At 35.1% G+C, this 14,530-nt stretch overlaps 1 protein-coding gene across 2 annotated transcripts in view; it reads left to right on the top strand.

Annotated features, from left to right (window-relative positions):
- Positions 1 to 14,530, top strand: part of AGL (amylo-alpha-1, 6-glucosidase, 4-alpha-glucanotransferase) — an 82,366-nt gene that overhangs the window by 31,849 nt on the left and 35,987 nt on the right. For both annotated transcript variants that reach the window (XM_012176992.4, XM_060412040.1), the window contains exons 12-21: positions 136 to 323; positions 2,089 to 2,212; positions 2,792 to 2,955; positions 3,235 to 3,336; positions 3,449 to 3,604; positions 3,698 to 3,848; positions 6,451 to 6,575; positions 6,664 to 6,776; positions 6,881 to 7,015; positions 12,967 to 13,097. In XM_012176992.4, coding sequence (XP_012032382.2) covers positions 136 to 323; positions 2,089 to 2,212; positions 2,792 to 2,955; positions 3,235 to 3,336; positions 3,449 to 3,604; positions 3,698 to 3,848; positions 6,451 to 6,575; positions 6,664 to 6,776; positions 6,881 to 7,015; positions 12,967 to 13,097 — 1,389 coding nt within the window. The remainder of the gene's footprint in view (positions 1 to 135; positions 324 to 2,088; positions 2,213 to 2,791; positions 2,956 to 3,234; positions 3,337 to 3,448; positions 3,605 to 3,697; positions 3,849 to 6,450; positions 6,576 to 6,663; positions 6,777 to 6,880; positions 7,016 to 12,966; positions 13,098 to 14,530) is intronic.

Here is a 14,530-nt window from a genome sequence, read left to right on the forward strand (position 1 = left end):
TCTAGATATAATATTAACCTATATATGGCTTGTGTTAGAAATAATAGATGTGATTTTAAAACAACAGTTTTTCCTTGAAATAAATATTTTCATTTTATTCCTTGAACCACTGAAAGCAAGCTCCTTTTTTAACAGGTTCAGATGTTTATCTAAGGAGAGAACTTATTTGCTGGGGAGACAGTGTTAAATTACGCTATGGGAAAAAACCAGAGGACTGTCCTTATCTCTGGGCACACATGAAAAAATACACAGAAATCACCGCAACTTATTTCCAGGGAGTCCGCCTTGATAATTGTCACTCAACACCTCTTCATGTAGCAGAGGTACAGATAAATAATTCATCTATATTAAAGAAATCAGTGTTCTTTCCTAGCGTTCCTTAATGAGAGTGTACAAGTACATGTTTCCTTTTGCTTGTTGAATGCTAAGAGTAATATGGTGGTAGTATTTTAAAACTTGCATAATTTGCATAATTCTGAGAATTTTTTGATGCAGATATTATGGAGTACTGGGCTATAAAATGTTTGGGTTAATATTTTTATTTAAGTTAGGGATATTATATTGTTTCTGATAATACACATACAACAATATTGCCATATATTAAAATATTATTAATATTTTAAAAGAATTAACCTTGTTAATAATTTAACAATATATAAATATTAATTTGTCTTATTATTAGGTTAGTTTCAATAAATTAATAGCCACTGTGAAGTTATATAGCTTATTTCATATTATAATAATTATTTAAACACTAGCATTACAGCATATTGAAGATCGTTGGTCTCATTGATTCAATTTTCATTATCATATGGAATGTAATTATATGTAAGTGTAAACATAAAAATGTTCTGTTCCTCTTCAGGTTTTTTATAGTAACTTAAGCAATGCCAACATTTATAGCATCATCTTTTATGTTTCATAAAAGATGATGCTTTAAATTTTATATAATACTATAAATGCTATAAATTTTACATAATTTATAGCACTATCTTTTATGTTTACAGCTTTGTAACCACTTTAGAGTTTCATTCTATTTGTAAGATCTTTGAAAGTTTCCTAGTGACAAGTTAGTGTTCTATGGAAATGTGTGCTTATCTGAAAAACATCTATTTCCATCATTTTAAAGCAGTATTATAATACATATGTTTCAAGTCCTGTGATGAAAAATTGCTTTGATTTGGAAGAATGTAATGAACATTAGTTAAGGTAGTAGAACATTTTTAGCTTCAGAAAAAAGGCAGAGTTTTTTTTTTAATGTATGCCTTTAGCAATACATTTGTAAGATGGTTATAATATTATAGCAAAACTTAGAATACTAAAATTTAATTTCAAGTTTAAAAAACCCCTACGGTCGTACGTGTTAGAATTTCAAGTATTGTATTAGCCTTTGTGCAAATGTTCAAAAAATCTTTCTGAACTGATCTGATTTCTGATTAGAGGTTTTGGGGAATTCCTTGGCAGTCCAATGGTTATAACTCAGTGTTTTTTAGTGCCACGGCCTGTGTTCAGTCCCTGGTCAGTGAACAAAGATTCAGCAAGCCACACAGCATGGCCAGGAAGCAAAAAAGGAATTTATTATCATCTGCAGGAAAAACTGGCTTCAGTCTGGTCAGACCTAATCTTTACAATAGCTAAATGATGCACCAGCAGGGAATTTATCATTTATAGTTTAGTCAAGGGCCTGGAAATTAATAGGCTAATTAGAGATATTAAAAACAAAACATAAAATAGGGTTTGGAAAGGCTAGCAGAATTGCAGTATTATGGTTTACATTTTTTAAGTGACACTAACATTTTTCTTCTTCCTTTTTTCCTCCTTTTGTGTCCTATCTGCAAAATCTAATCTTCCTTTTTAACTGTTACATTCGCTTTATACATTCTTTTGTTTCCTGTATGTATTGGTCCCTTTTATGTTTTCTTACTTATGCACAATTAAATTTATTTGGAAATTCTCTTGGATTTCCATTTTGTCTTGCTTACATGTTATTTTCCTGTGTCAAATCCATGCCTGGTCTTGCCTCCTCTCCTTCCCCCACACCATCTTGCTTTTCTCTTTCTGTTATATTTGTGACTATGCTTTTTGCAGTACATGTTGGATGCTGCTAGGAAATTGCAACCCAATTTATATGTAGTAGCTGAACTGTTCACAGGAAGTGAAGACCTGGACAATGTCTTTGTTACTAGACTGGGCATTAGTTCCTTAATAAGAGGTAGGCTCATTGAAAGTGTTTTTCCCATCTAAAGCTTCAGTTTTTAAGTAGATTAAAAGACATTTAATAGCTTTATGTACAGGGTTTAATAATGTTCAACATAGTTATTGTTCTTTTAAATATTCTACTCAAAATTTCTTAATATAACTGAGTCTGTTTTCATCGGTAAAAATTTCTACTTTGGGGTAAGATATCTCATTTTAACTTAAAAGACCAATAGAACGAATTGATGACTCTTGAACAAAATCACTTTTTGTTGTTGAAAATATAAAAATCTATTTTTCATCTCTATCTGCCTAAATGATATACTCTTGAGATTTTTCTCCATAGATTTTATGGAACCAACATCCTAATAAGCAGCATATATTCCTTTTTTTACTGCATGAGCCATTTCTCTGGTTAAATTGCAGAAAAGACGTTTTTGTCATTTAAACTGATGGACATTTGTTTAAATATTTAAATCAGTTTTAGTTTTGATAATATTTTTGTGGTTTGTTTTTGAAAGTCGGTCACAATACAAAAATCTCTTTTTGGACATTGCTAATGAAGATTGTTAAAATATTCTGTAATGCTTTGCAGAGGCAATGAGTGCATACGATAGCCACGAAGAGGGCAGATTAGTTTACCGATACGGAGGAGAACCTGTTGGATCCTTCGTTCAGCCCTGTTTGAGGCCTTTAATGCCAGCTATTGCACATGCCCTGTTTATGGATATCACCCATGATAACGAGTGTCCTATTGTGGTAAGCATCTATCCTGTTTCTCAATTTATTTTGCCACATGTTTTGATATTTAGTTCTCTGCTGTTTAATGGCAGTAATATCCACAGTACCTCAAAATAGTGCCTTAGATTTATAAGTGATTGTGATTTAAAGCTTTTTAAGTGGTTTGTTATTTGTTTTAAAGCAAATGAATATATCTTCAGAATGTGTTTATGTACTTATCCTTTTACTTCATTGGGCTGTAGGATGGCACTTTGCATTTGATAGAAAATAAACTTTTGTTGTTTTACTCTTTTGTAGCATAGGTCAGCATATGATGCTCTCCCAAGTACCACGATCGTTTCCATGGCGTGTTGTGCTAGTGGTAGTACTAAAGGCTATGACGAATTAGTGCCTCACCAGGTTTGTTTATGTGTTGTTTTTTAAAATCCACAAGGCCCAAAACTGATCATTTTTACCAGAATTTCTCATTGTAATTAAAACATCCACATGGCTAAGTTTTTATTTTGTTCAGATTTCAGTAGTTTCTGAAGAGCGGTTTTACACTAAATGGAATCCTGCAGCATCGCCATCCAACGCTGGTGAAGTTAACTCCCAAAGTGGCATTATTGCGGCCAGGTGTGCTATCAATAAACTTCACCAAGAGCTTGGAGCCAAGGGTTTTATTCAGGCAAGAAGCTACAGTTCCTAGGTTTCTTTCTTAAGGTTCAATTTTAGAGCCTTTGCAGTTTGAGCACTAATGTGTTTTCTCTTTGCTTCTCAGGTGTATGTGGATCAAGTTGATGCAGACATAGTGGCTGTAACAAGACATTCGCCCAGTATCCACCAATCAGTCGTATCTGTTTCTAGAACTGCTTTCAGGAATCCCAAGACTTCATTTTACAGCAAGGAAGTGCCTCAAATGTGCATCCCTGGTAATGTGATCTAAAAAATGTTGTTTTGGTTGTATTATATTGTTAAATTGTTAATAATAATAAATATTATTAAATTGTTGTTACATGTCATATATATTGTAACATACTGCAAGTGTAGATGTAGTTAAGGAAAAGAATTACAAATTTTTGATAACTTGTATTTTTACTACATGGAGCAAAACCTGGAAATACTGTTAAATGTTAACATTTTTTGAGTTGTGGTTTTATTTTCATCCTAATACATTTTCCTATCTCCTAATTTATATAAATGAACATGTATTTCTTCTACACCCAGCTAGATTTATATATATATTCATGTACGTATGTATATACATATATATTTGTATGTGTGTCCAAGTGTTTCTGTATGTGTATACATATATTTACATATATAAACCAAAGTGGAAAATAGTTTAATATTTAAGGCACTTTATAATCCATCCTCATCTGTTTCAACCAAATAGATATTTTCTCTGCTCCCTAAGTAGCCTTACTCTTACTTATTTATGAATTCTTTACGTCTTTCAGGGCTTCCCTTGTGGCTCAGCTGGTAAAGAGTCTGCCTGCAATGCAGGAGACCTGGGTTCGATCCCTGGGTTGGGAAGATCCCCTAGAGAAGGGAAAGGCTACCCACTCCAGTATTCTGGCCTAGAGAATTCCATGGACTATACAGTTCATGGGGTCACCAAGAGTCGGACATGACTGAGTGACTTTCGCTTTCGCTTTATATCTTTCAAGGACTAAAGTTTCACCTCCTTTGAGAAGCCTTCTTTAAGTACTCAGTAAACTCTCTGTCCTCTGAGCATATAGCAATGATAGTCTCTGTATCACTCAGACATTATAAAATCCATCCTTGAGGTATATACTTTTTATTACTTGATTGTTTTCTAGATATGTGCATTTAATTTCCTTATTTATTATTATATATAATATATTATGGCATAACATGCTCCTGTGCATATAGCAGCTATCCAAGTCCATTGACTAATTGAGTGAATGAAGCTTCCCACAAAAATGATCATATTCTATATTTGTTGCTAATTACAAAATATTCATAACTCCCATTTTTAGAAGTTATCAACTTGAATAGTTTTAGGGTTAGGTTAAATGTCTATTGCTTTTTTTTAACTGTTCACAAGTTTATATACAGTAATCTCACCTGGTTGCTGCTGCTGCTGCTAAGTCGCTTCAGTCGAGTCCGACTCTGTGCAACCCCATAGATGGCAGCCCACCAGGCTCCCCCGTCCCTGGGATTCTCCAGGCAAGAACACGGGAGTGGGTTGCCATTTCCCTCTCCAATGCATGGAAGTGAAAAGTGAAAGTGAAGTCGCTCAGTCATGTCTGACTCTTAGCGACCCCATGAACTGCAGCCTACCAGGCTCCTCTGTCCATGGGATTTTCCAGGCAAGAGTAGTTGCTAACATACATATATAGTTTTACATGGTTGCACTCAGTGTATACAGTAATATCTCAGGGTTTTGTTTTGTTTTTGATCAGTGATCATTCTTAAAACATTTTCCATTTTGTCAGTCCACAGAATAGTGATTTTCATTATGTTGAATGTTTTATATTATGTTAGCATTCCATTTTTAACATTTATGTGTGTGTTTAGCAGTGTTCTTTAAGATTTGTTATACACTAGGAATAATCTTTTTTTTGAATAATTTTCTTAGTATATATTTTCAGAAGTAGATTTCTGGATTAGAAGGTCTTTCATTATCAGATTAACAGCTTAAAGTTCAAATTATTTAAATAATAAAGTTTCAGTTTTATATATCCTTTGATCTACCAGTTCTATTCCCACGTATGTATCTGAGAAACTCCTGCACTTCCGCTAGGAAATATGCACAAAGATATTTACTGTAAGATTATTTCTAATAGAGGAAAAACCATGACAATGGTGGTTAAATGAATACATATTGGTATACTCATACAGTGGAATACTGTTCGGCATTTGAAATAAATAAGGTAGAGCTAACATAGCAGTATAAACAAATTTGAAAAACTGCAGTGTTATGCAATAGAAAGGAAGTTGCAGAAGTGTGTCTATAACTTGAATCCACTTACATAAACTTGGAAATATGGAGAATAGTATACAGTGCCTAGGGAAACATGTATATGTAGTAAAAAATGCACAGGATCAATGCAGACCAGCCTTCAGGTAGTGGTTACCTCTGAAGGGAAAGAAAGGGAACACAGGGACATCAGTTGGGTTTGGAATATTTTCTGAAGCGAGGTAGTGGGATCTGGGTGTTTAACTTTTCCCTTCTTTTTCTGTCTTTGAAATATTCCATTTTTAAAATGTAAGCCTATCAAGTGATCTACTTTCTCTCCTGTCAATATTAGGAAGGTTTCACATTGTTTTCCCAGAGCTAAACTATTATTACTTGATGAGATCTCTTTTAAATAGTTTTGTTAATTTTTTAAAAGCATGTATAAAAACTGCATGTTACGTAGAATTATCTACTCTCAGATTGCTTTTTCTAAAAGTTAGCTAATATATTCAACTTTAAGTTAAAGGATTTAAAACTCCTTTAGCAGGTCTTAATTTCAGATGGTTTAATGCGAAATTTTAAATGTTAAAGTTTTTATATATTCCTAGGCAAAATTGAAGAAGTAGTTCTTGAAGCTAGAACTGTTGAGAGAAATACAGCACCTTATAGGAAGGATCCTAATTCAATCAATGGAATACCAAACATCACAGTAGAAATTAGAGAACATATTCAGGTACTTCAGTCTCTCATCTCACTACTGTATTTAACATTTTAAGGACATTAGACTTATTTATTAACTCATTTTATATATTCTTTCCAAGCTCAATGAAAGTAAAATTGTTAAACAAGCTGGAGTTACTACAAAAGGACCCAATGAATATATTCAAGAAATAGAATTTGAAAATTTGTCTCCAGGAAGTGTTATTATATTCAGGTAGAGTTCAAGCTATTGACTTTATATTTAAAATATTTTACATATTCTGTTGATTTTGAATAAATTACTCTAAGAATCAACCACATTTTAATTAATGTTTTCAGAGTTAGTCTTGACCCACATGCGCAAGTTGCTGTTGGAATTCTTCGAAATCATCTGACACAGTTCAGTCCTCACTTTAAATCTGGGAGTCTTGCTGTTGACAACGCAGACCCTATATTAAAAATTCCTTTTGCTTCGTAAGTATGCCTTATTTTACGGAGATTTGCCACTTTAATAATGATAAGTTGTCACAAGCCTGATTTAAGCAGTTTTAAGGCTTCTCTATATCCCTGTTACTCAAAGAATAGTCCAAGGACCAGCAGTATTGGCATCATTTATTGTTAATCTTTTATCCTGTTACTTTATCATTTGTGTGCACACATGCTCTCTCACTCATACATGCTCTCTAGATAGATAGATATACGTGTATACATATGTACACACATATATATCTATATGTATATACAGGCTTATTCCTTGGAAGAAAACTTATGACCAACCTAGATAGCATATTGAAAAGCAGAGACATTACTTTGCCAACATAGATCTGTTTAGTCAAGGCTATGGTTTTCCAGTGGTCATGTATGGATGTGAGAGTTGGACTGTGAGGAAAACTGAGCACCAAAGAATTGATGCTTTTGAACTGTGGTGTTGGAGAAGACTCTTGAGAGTCCCTTGGACTGCAAGGAGATCAGTCCTGGGTGTTCTTTGGAAGGAATGATACTAAAGCTGAAACTCAAGTACTTTGGCCACCTCGTGCGAAAAGTTGACTCATTGGAAAAGACTCTGATGCTGGGAGGGATTGGGGGCAGGAGGAAAAGGGGATGACAGAGGATGAGATGGCTGGATGGCATCACTGACTCGATGGATGTGAGTCTGAGTGAACTCCGGGAGCTGGTGATGGACAGGGAGGCCTGGCGTGCTGGAATTCATGGGGTCACAAAGAGTTGGACACGACTGAGCAACTGAACTGAATGGACGTATATACACATCTTTGTATATACACACATACAATTTTTCTGAGCTATTTGAGACTAAGTTACATGCATCATACTCTTTACCATTTCATTTTTTTTAATGCCAATACATTGTTCTAATATCTGGCTATACCATAGTTTATTTCATCAGTCTCCATTTTTTGGACACTTTACTTGGACCAGTTATTTACACTTTATTCATCTCAGTTTCCTCATTTGGAAAATGAGGCTTAAAATAATTCCTACCTCTTAGAGTTTATAAGTATTAAATTGGATAATGCACATGAAACACTTACCACAATTCACGGCACATAACAAATGCTCAATATATGTTATATATCATGAGTACTAGGATAATTTCCAGGAATGGAATTTCTGAGTTAGACTATCATATATTTGAGGCTTTTAATACTGCCAGATCCCTTCCAGAAAGATTATATTAATATTTTCAGCTCTATGTAAAAGTCTAGTATCCCACATCCTCACTGGGTATATGTTATTATAATGTAATGTTTAAAAGCATAAAGGATGGGACCAGACTGCCTGGATTTAAATCCAATTTCAGACTTATTAACTGTAAAAAGTAAGACTTTGGACAAGTTACTTAGGAGATATAGTGACTCTCTCAAAACAGTGTTTGACAGAGAGTACCAGTGATCAATAAGTGTTAGCTCTTACTAGTCAAATTGGTAAATATAAAGTACTTTAAAATTATATCTCAATTTATTTTAAATATTAAGCTAATTTCTGGTTCAAAAGTCATTTGTATTTATTTACTGAAATATCATTTTTAAATATTAGTTCATTTTTATGTTCTGTTCAGTTGGTTTTGTTGTTCTATAAAAGCTTTTCTTAGTAAGGATATTAACTCTTAATTCAAGTCATACTTAGTAGATACATTATTTTAAAAATCTGAGATGAAGCAGTTTTGTGCTTCTATGACATGTTTATAAAATAGCACATTCCTCATCAGAGCTACTAAGATTATCTCGGGACAAGAATCTGCACTTGAATATGCTCTCCAGGTGATTCTTTTTTTTTTTTTAATCTGTTTTATTTATTTATTTTACTTTACAATATTGTATTGGTTTTCCCATACATTGACATGAATCTGCCATGGGTGTACATGTGTTCCCCATCCTGAACCCCCTCCCACCTCCCTCTCCATCCCATACCTCTGGGTCATCCCAGTGCACTAGCCCCAAGCACTCTGTATCATGCATTGAACCTGGACTGGTGATTCGTTTCACATGTGATAATTTACATGTTTCAATGCCATTCTCCCATATCATCCCTCCCTCACCCCCTCCCACAGAGTCCAAAGGACTGTTCTATACATCTGACCCATTTGCTGACTCACATACAGGGTTATTGTTACCGTCTTTCTAAATTCCATATATATACGTTAGTACACTGTATTTCTGTTTTTCTTTCTGGCTTACTTCACTCTGTATAATAGGATCCGGTTTCATCCACCTCATTAGAACTGATTCAAAGGTATTCTTTTTCAGTTCAGTTCAGTTCAGTTCAGTCGCTCAGTCGTGTCCGACTCTTTGTGACCTCATGAATTGCAGCACGCCAGGCCTCCCTGTCCATCACCAACTCCCAGCCTCCCTGTCCATCACCAACTCTTGGAGTTCACTCAGACTCACGTCCATCGAGTCGGTGATGCCATCCAGCCATCTCATCCTCTGTCATCCCCTTCTCCTGCCCTCAATCCCTCCCAACATCAGAGTCTTTTCCAGTGAGTCAACTCTTCGCATGAGGTGGCCAAAGTACTGGAGTTTCAGCTTTAGTATCATTCCTTCCAAAGAACACCCAGGACTGATCTCCTTTAGAATGGACTGGTTGGATCTCCTTGCAGTCCAAGGGACTCTCAAGAGTCTTCTCCACCACCACAGTTCAAAAGCATCAATTCTTCGGTGCTCAACTTTCTTTACAGTCCAACTCTCACATCCATACATGACTACTAGAAAAACCATAGCCTTGACTAGATGGGCCTTTGTTGGCAAAGTTATGTCTCTGCTTTTCAATATGCTGTCTAGGTTGGTCATAACTTTCCTTCCAAGGAGTAAGCATCTTTTAATTTCATGGCTGCAATCACCATCTGCAGTGATTTTGGCACCCCCCCCCCCATAATAAAGTCTGACAGTGTATCCACTGTTTCCCCATCTATTTCCCATGAAGTCATGGGACCAGATGCCATGTTCTTAGTTTTCTGAATGTTGAGCTTTAAGCCAACTTTTTCACTCTCCTCTTTTACTTTCCTCAAGAGGCTTTTTAGTTCCTCTTCACTTTCTGCCATAGGGTGGTGGTGTCTGCATATCTGAGGTTATTGGTATTTCTCCTGGCAATCTTGATTCCAGCTTGTGCTTCTTCCAGCCCAGCATTTCTCATGAAGTACTCTGCATATAATTTAAATAAGCAGGGTGATAGTATACAGCCTTGACACACTCCTTTTCCTATTTGGAACCAGTCTGTTGTTCCATGTCCAGTTCCAACTGTTGCTTCCTGACCTGCATACAGATTTCTCAGGAGGCAGGTCAGGTGGTCTGGTATTCCCATGTTTTTCAGAATTTTCCACAGTTTGTTGTGATCCACACAGTCAAAGGCTTTGGCATAGTCAATAAAACAGAAATAGATGTTTTCCTAGAACTCTCTTGCTTTTTCTATGATCGGATGTTGGCAATTTGATCTCTGGTTCCTCTGCCTTTTCTAACACCAGCTTGAACATCTGGAAGTTCACGGTTCACGTATTACTGAAGCCTAGCATGGAGAATTTTGAGCATTACTTTACTAGTGTGTGAGATGAGTGCAATTGTGCGGTCTTTTGAGCATTCTTTGGCATTGCCTTTCTTTGGGATTGGAATGAAAACTGACCTTTTCCAGTCCTGTGGCCACTGCTGAGTTTTACAAATTTGCTGGCATATTGAGTGCAGCACTTTCACAGCATCATCTTTCAGGATTTGAAATAGCTCAACTGGAATTCCATCACCTCCACTAGCTTTGTTCACAGTGATGCTTTCTAAGGCCTGCTGGACTTCACATTCCAGGATGTCTGGCTCTAGTTGAGTGATCACACCATTGTGATTATCTTGGTCCTGAAGATCTTTTTTGATATATTTGTAATCACCAGTATCAATTCTTTTTAATGGCAGAGTAATATTCCATTGTGTATGTGTACCACAGCTTTCTTATCCGTTTGTCTGCTGATGGACATCTAGGTTGCATCCATGTCCTGGCTATTATAAACAGTGCTGTGATGAACATTGGGGTACATGTGTCTCTTTCAGTTCTGGTTTCCTTGGTGTGTATACCCAGCAGTGGGATTGCTGGGTCATATGGCAGTTCTCTTTCCAGTTTTTTAAGGAATCTCCACACTGTTCTCCATAGTGGCTGTACTAGTTTGCATTCCCACCAACAGTGTAAGAGGGTTCCCTTTTCTCCACACCCTCTCCAGCATTTATTGCTTGTAGACTTTTGGATAGCAGCCATTCTGACTGGCATGAAATGGTACCTCATTGTGGTTTTGATTTGCATTTCTCTGATAATGAGTGATGTTGAGCATCTTTTTATGTGTTTGTTAGCCATCTGTATGTCTTCTTTGGAGAAATGTCTGTTTAGTTCTTTGGCCCACTTTTTGATTGGGTCATTTATTTTTCTGGAATTGAGCTGCAGGAGTTGCTTGTATATTTTTGAAGTTAATTCTTTGTCCGTTGCTTCATTTGCTATTATTTTCTCCCATTCAGAAGGCTGTCTTTTCACCTTGCTTTTAGTTTCCTTTGTTGTGCAGAGGCTTTTAATTTTAATTAGGTCCCATTTGTTTATTTTTTCTTTTATTTCCAATATTCTGGGAGGTGGGTCATAGAGGATCTTGCTGTGGTTTATGTCGGAGAGTGTTTTGCCTATGTTCTCTAGGAGTTTTATAGTTTCCGGTCTTACGTTTAGATCTTTAATCCATTTGAGTTTATTTTTGTGTATGGTGTTAGAAAGTGTTCTAGTTTCATTCTTTTACAAGTGGTTGACCAGTTTTCCCGGCACCACTTGTTAAAGAGATCGTCTTTTCTCCATTGTATATTCTTGCCTCCTTTGTCAAAGATAAGGTGTCCATATGTGTGTGGATTTATCTCTGTGCTTTCTGCAAGGAGTTCACTGGCTACATAGTGGTAAATACTGCAGTAGAATAGAGTTGGTACTGAGGCTGCTGATTTGACTCACTCTTAACTCACAAATTACAAAGGGTCAGTCCCAGGAGAGAGGAGGGAAGCTAGCAGAGACAGAGGGAACAAAGCACAGCTGACAGTTTTCTAAGTTGATGGTAGTGGTTTAGTCACTATGTCATGTTCTAAGTTGAGACAGAAGTAAATGAAAAAAAAAAGAATATTTTCAAGAAATACGTGTTCACATAATATTCACAAGGATATGTATTCAGTTATATAAGGTGAATTTACCTGAGTAATTAGAAGTGCAAGAAAGTAGAGTTTCAGTTACATTCAGGTAGGTGTGGTCCCTTACACCATCTCACTGCTAACTGAACCTTTGTTGAAACTAAGGCCATGAGAGTTAGTTTCTGCATTCTGATCATTATCAAGAAACAACTTTAAGAAAATCTTAGTTCTTTGAACAATGAATCTGAAAGGTAGTGCAACTTTAGGAAAGGACAGAAAGGAAAAGGAGAGATAGGCAACAGTAGAATAACACATGATTTCTAAGGTAGTTAACTGTGACTTTTGATTATCCTTTTACTGGTCCTTTGATAATTATTTTGAGTTTAAGATAATTAGTATAAAAGTGCTTGTCACACATAGGAGAATAGAAAGGAGAAAAAAGACTAAATCAGAAATAGAAAGATTAAAAACACAAATTTAAAAGATAAAGGGTATAACAGCCAAAAGATTTTTTCAGTGTACTTCTAATGAATGAAATTTAGAACTTGATTAATTCCTTGTCTTGGAAGAAGTGTTACTTCTGTTTGAGTTTTTAGCATGTTTGTTCTTTAATTGTTGTTTATAATTTGTACTGCTTACAATATATAGTATAATGCTGAGTTCCTAAAACATACATTTCTAAGACATTTTATGGTTTTGGTTCAGATTTTCTTCTTTATTTTTATTGAGAGTAAGTGGAATTTCATTGCATTTAACCAGTTTTCTTTATTTTCCAATTTTTAGTATTGCCTCTAGATTAACTTTGGCTGAGCTAAATCAGGTACTTTACCGATGTGAATCAGAAGAACACGAAGATGGTGGAGGATGTTATAACATACCAAACTGGTTACCTCTTAAATATGCAGGTCTTCAAGGTAAGCAAGTATAAAGATAGTGAAGCTTTTCAGAGGTATTTTTTTAGGGTCATGTGGTATCTTCCTTATGGAAATAAGAGTATGGGCCCAGAGTTCAACTGTTTGGGTTCAAATCATGGCCCTGCCACCTACTCATTGATTGACCTCTGACAAGTAACTTAAATTCTCTGTGCCCCAACTTCTGCCTCCATAAAATGTGAATAGTATTGTCTAATTCATAGACTTTTGTGAGGATTAAATGAGATTATTCACTTGGGCCCCAAATGGGACTAGGTTATTGGAAATATTTTTTATTGCCTATTTGCTTTATCCTACAAAGAGAACTTCTAGTTAAATATTTTGTAGTTAGAGTAGTTGTAAACTGAGATAAAGAAACTAAATATATAACTGTCAGCTTAATTCACTTGGTTAGCCATATTTTCTTAGATTTTTATTTAGGAACTTTGGTTTACTGCGCATATATTCCTGGTTCATGAAATTTACAACTTAACAAGCCTCCTTTTCAACTCCTAATTTCTTTGTACATCTCCCGTCTTTAAGGGCCAATTCAATTCTTACATCTCCCACAAATCCTTCCTCAATTATTGATTTCACAGTAACTTCTTTTGTCTTCCAGACACTCATTGTGTTTATTATATCTCTTATTAGCCCTTGGGATTTATTGCTTTATTTTAATAATTAATATACTATTTTTTGTGAATGTTTGATCACGGTCAAGAAATAGGCTTTAGAAACAAACTTTATGGGTTGCACTGACTAGCTTTAATTATATAGTAAATTGTGGCTCAATTTTTTTCATCTGTAAAATGGAAATAAAAACAGTGTTTACCACAGGGCTTACTGTTGGGATTAAATGACTTAATATGTATCAAGTACTTAGACAGTGAGTGGCTAGTTCATAGTAAGTATTCAGTGATAACTAGCTATCAAACTCCGCTAAGTGGATTGTACCCTTAGAAGAATAATGGTTGCCTTTTGAAGGATTCTTGTTTTTAGCTTTCATACCTTCTGTAAAATCAAGCACATAAGAAGCTTTCAATAAAAAATTTAAAGACTTTTTATGCTTATGACATTTTTTCTGAAATATTCTCATTTTTTATTTTGTGCTGTAATAAAGAAATGAACATGTTACCAGCCATAAGCAGATATCTACTCCATTTTCATTCTGAGATATTAAACTCCTTTTTCTACTTGCCTGAAGACTGTACTTTTATGAACTTCTTTTGTCGCCTTTATGTTCCTTATAATTAATTAAATATAGACATAACTAAACTTTCTACTTTCCTACTACTTCTTCACGAAATGATTTTTCTCATTTGTTCTAAATATCATTGCCCTTATTTGATGTATTTTTTTACTCTATACCAATCCATATTCCCTCTGGCTGTTTAATATTTCCAACAATTACCTTGTATTTCCAGTAGGCTTTTAGT

The sequence above is a fragment of the Ovis aries genome, chromosome 1, assembly GCF_016772045.2.
Source record: "Ovis aries strain OAR_USU_Benz2616 breed Rambouillet chromosome 1, ARS-UI_Ramb_v3.0, whole genome shotgun sequence".
In the NCBI taxonomy this organism is placed as follows: Eukaryota; Metazoa; Chordata; class Mammalia; order Artiodactyla; family Bovidae; genus Ovis; species Ovis aries.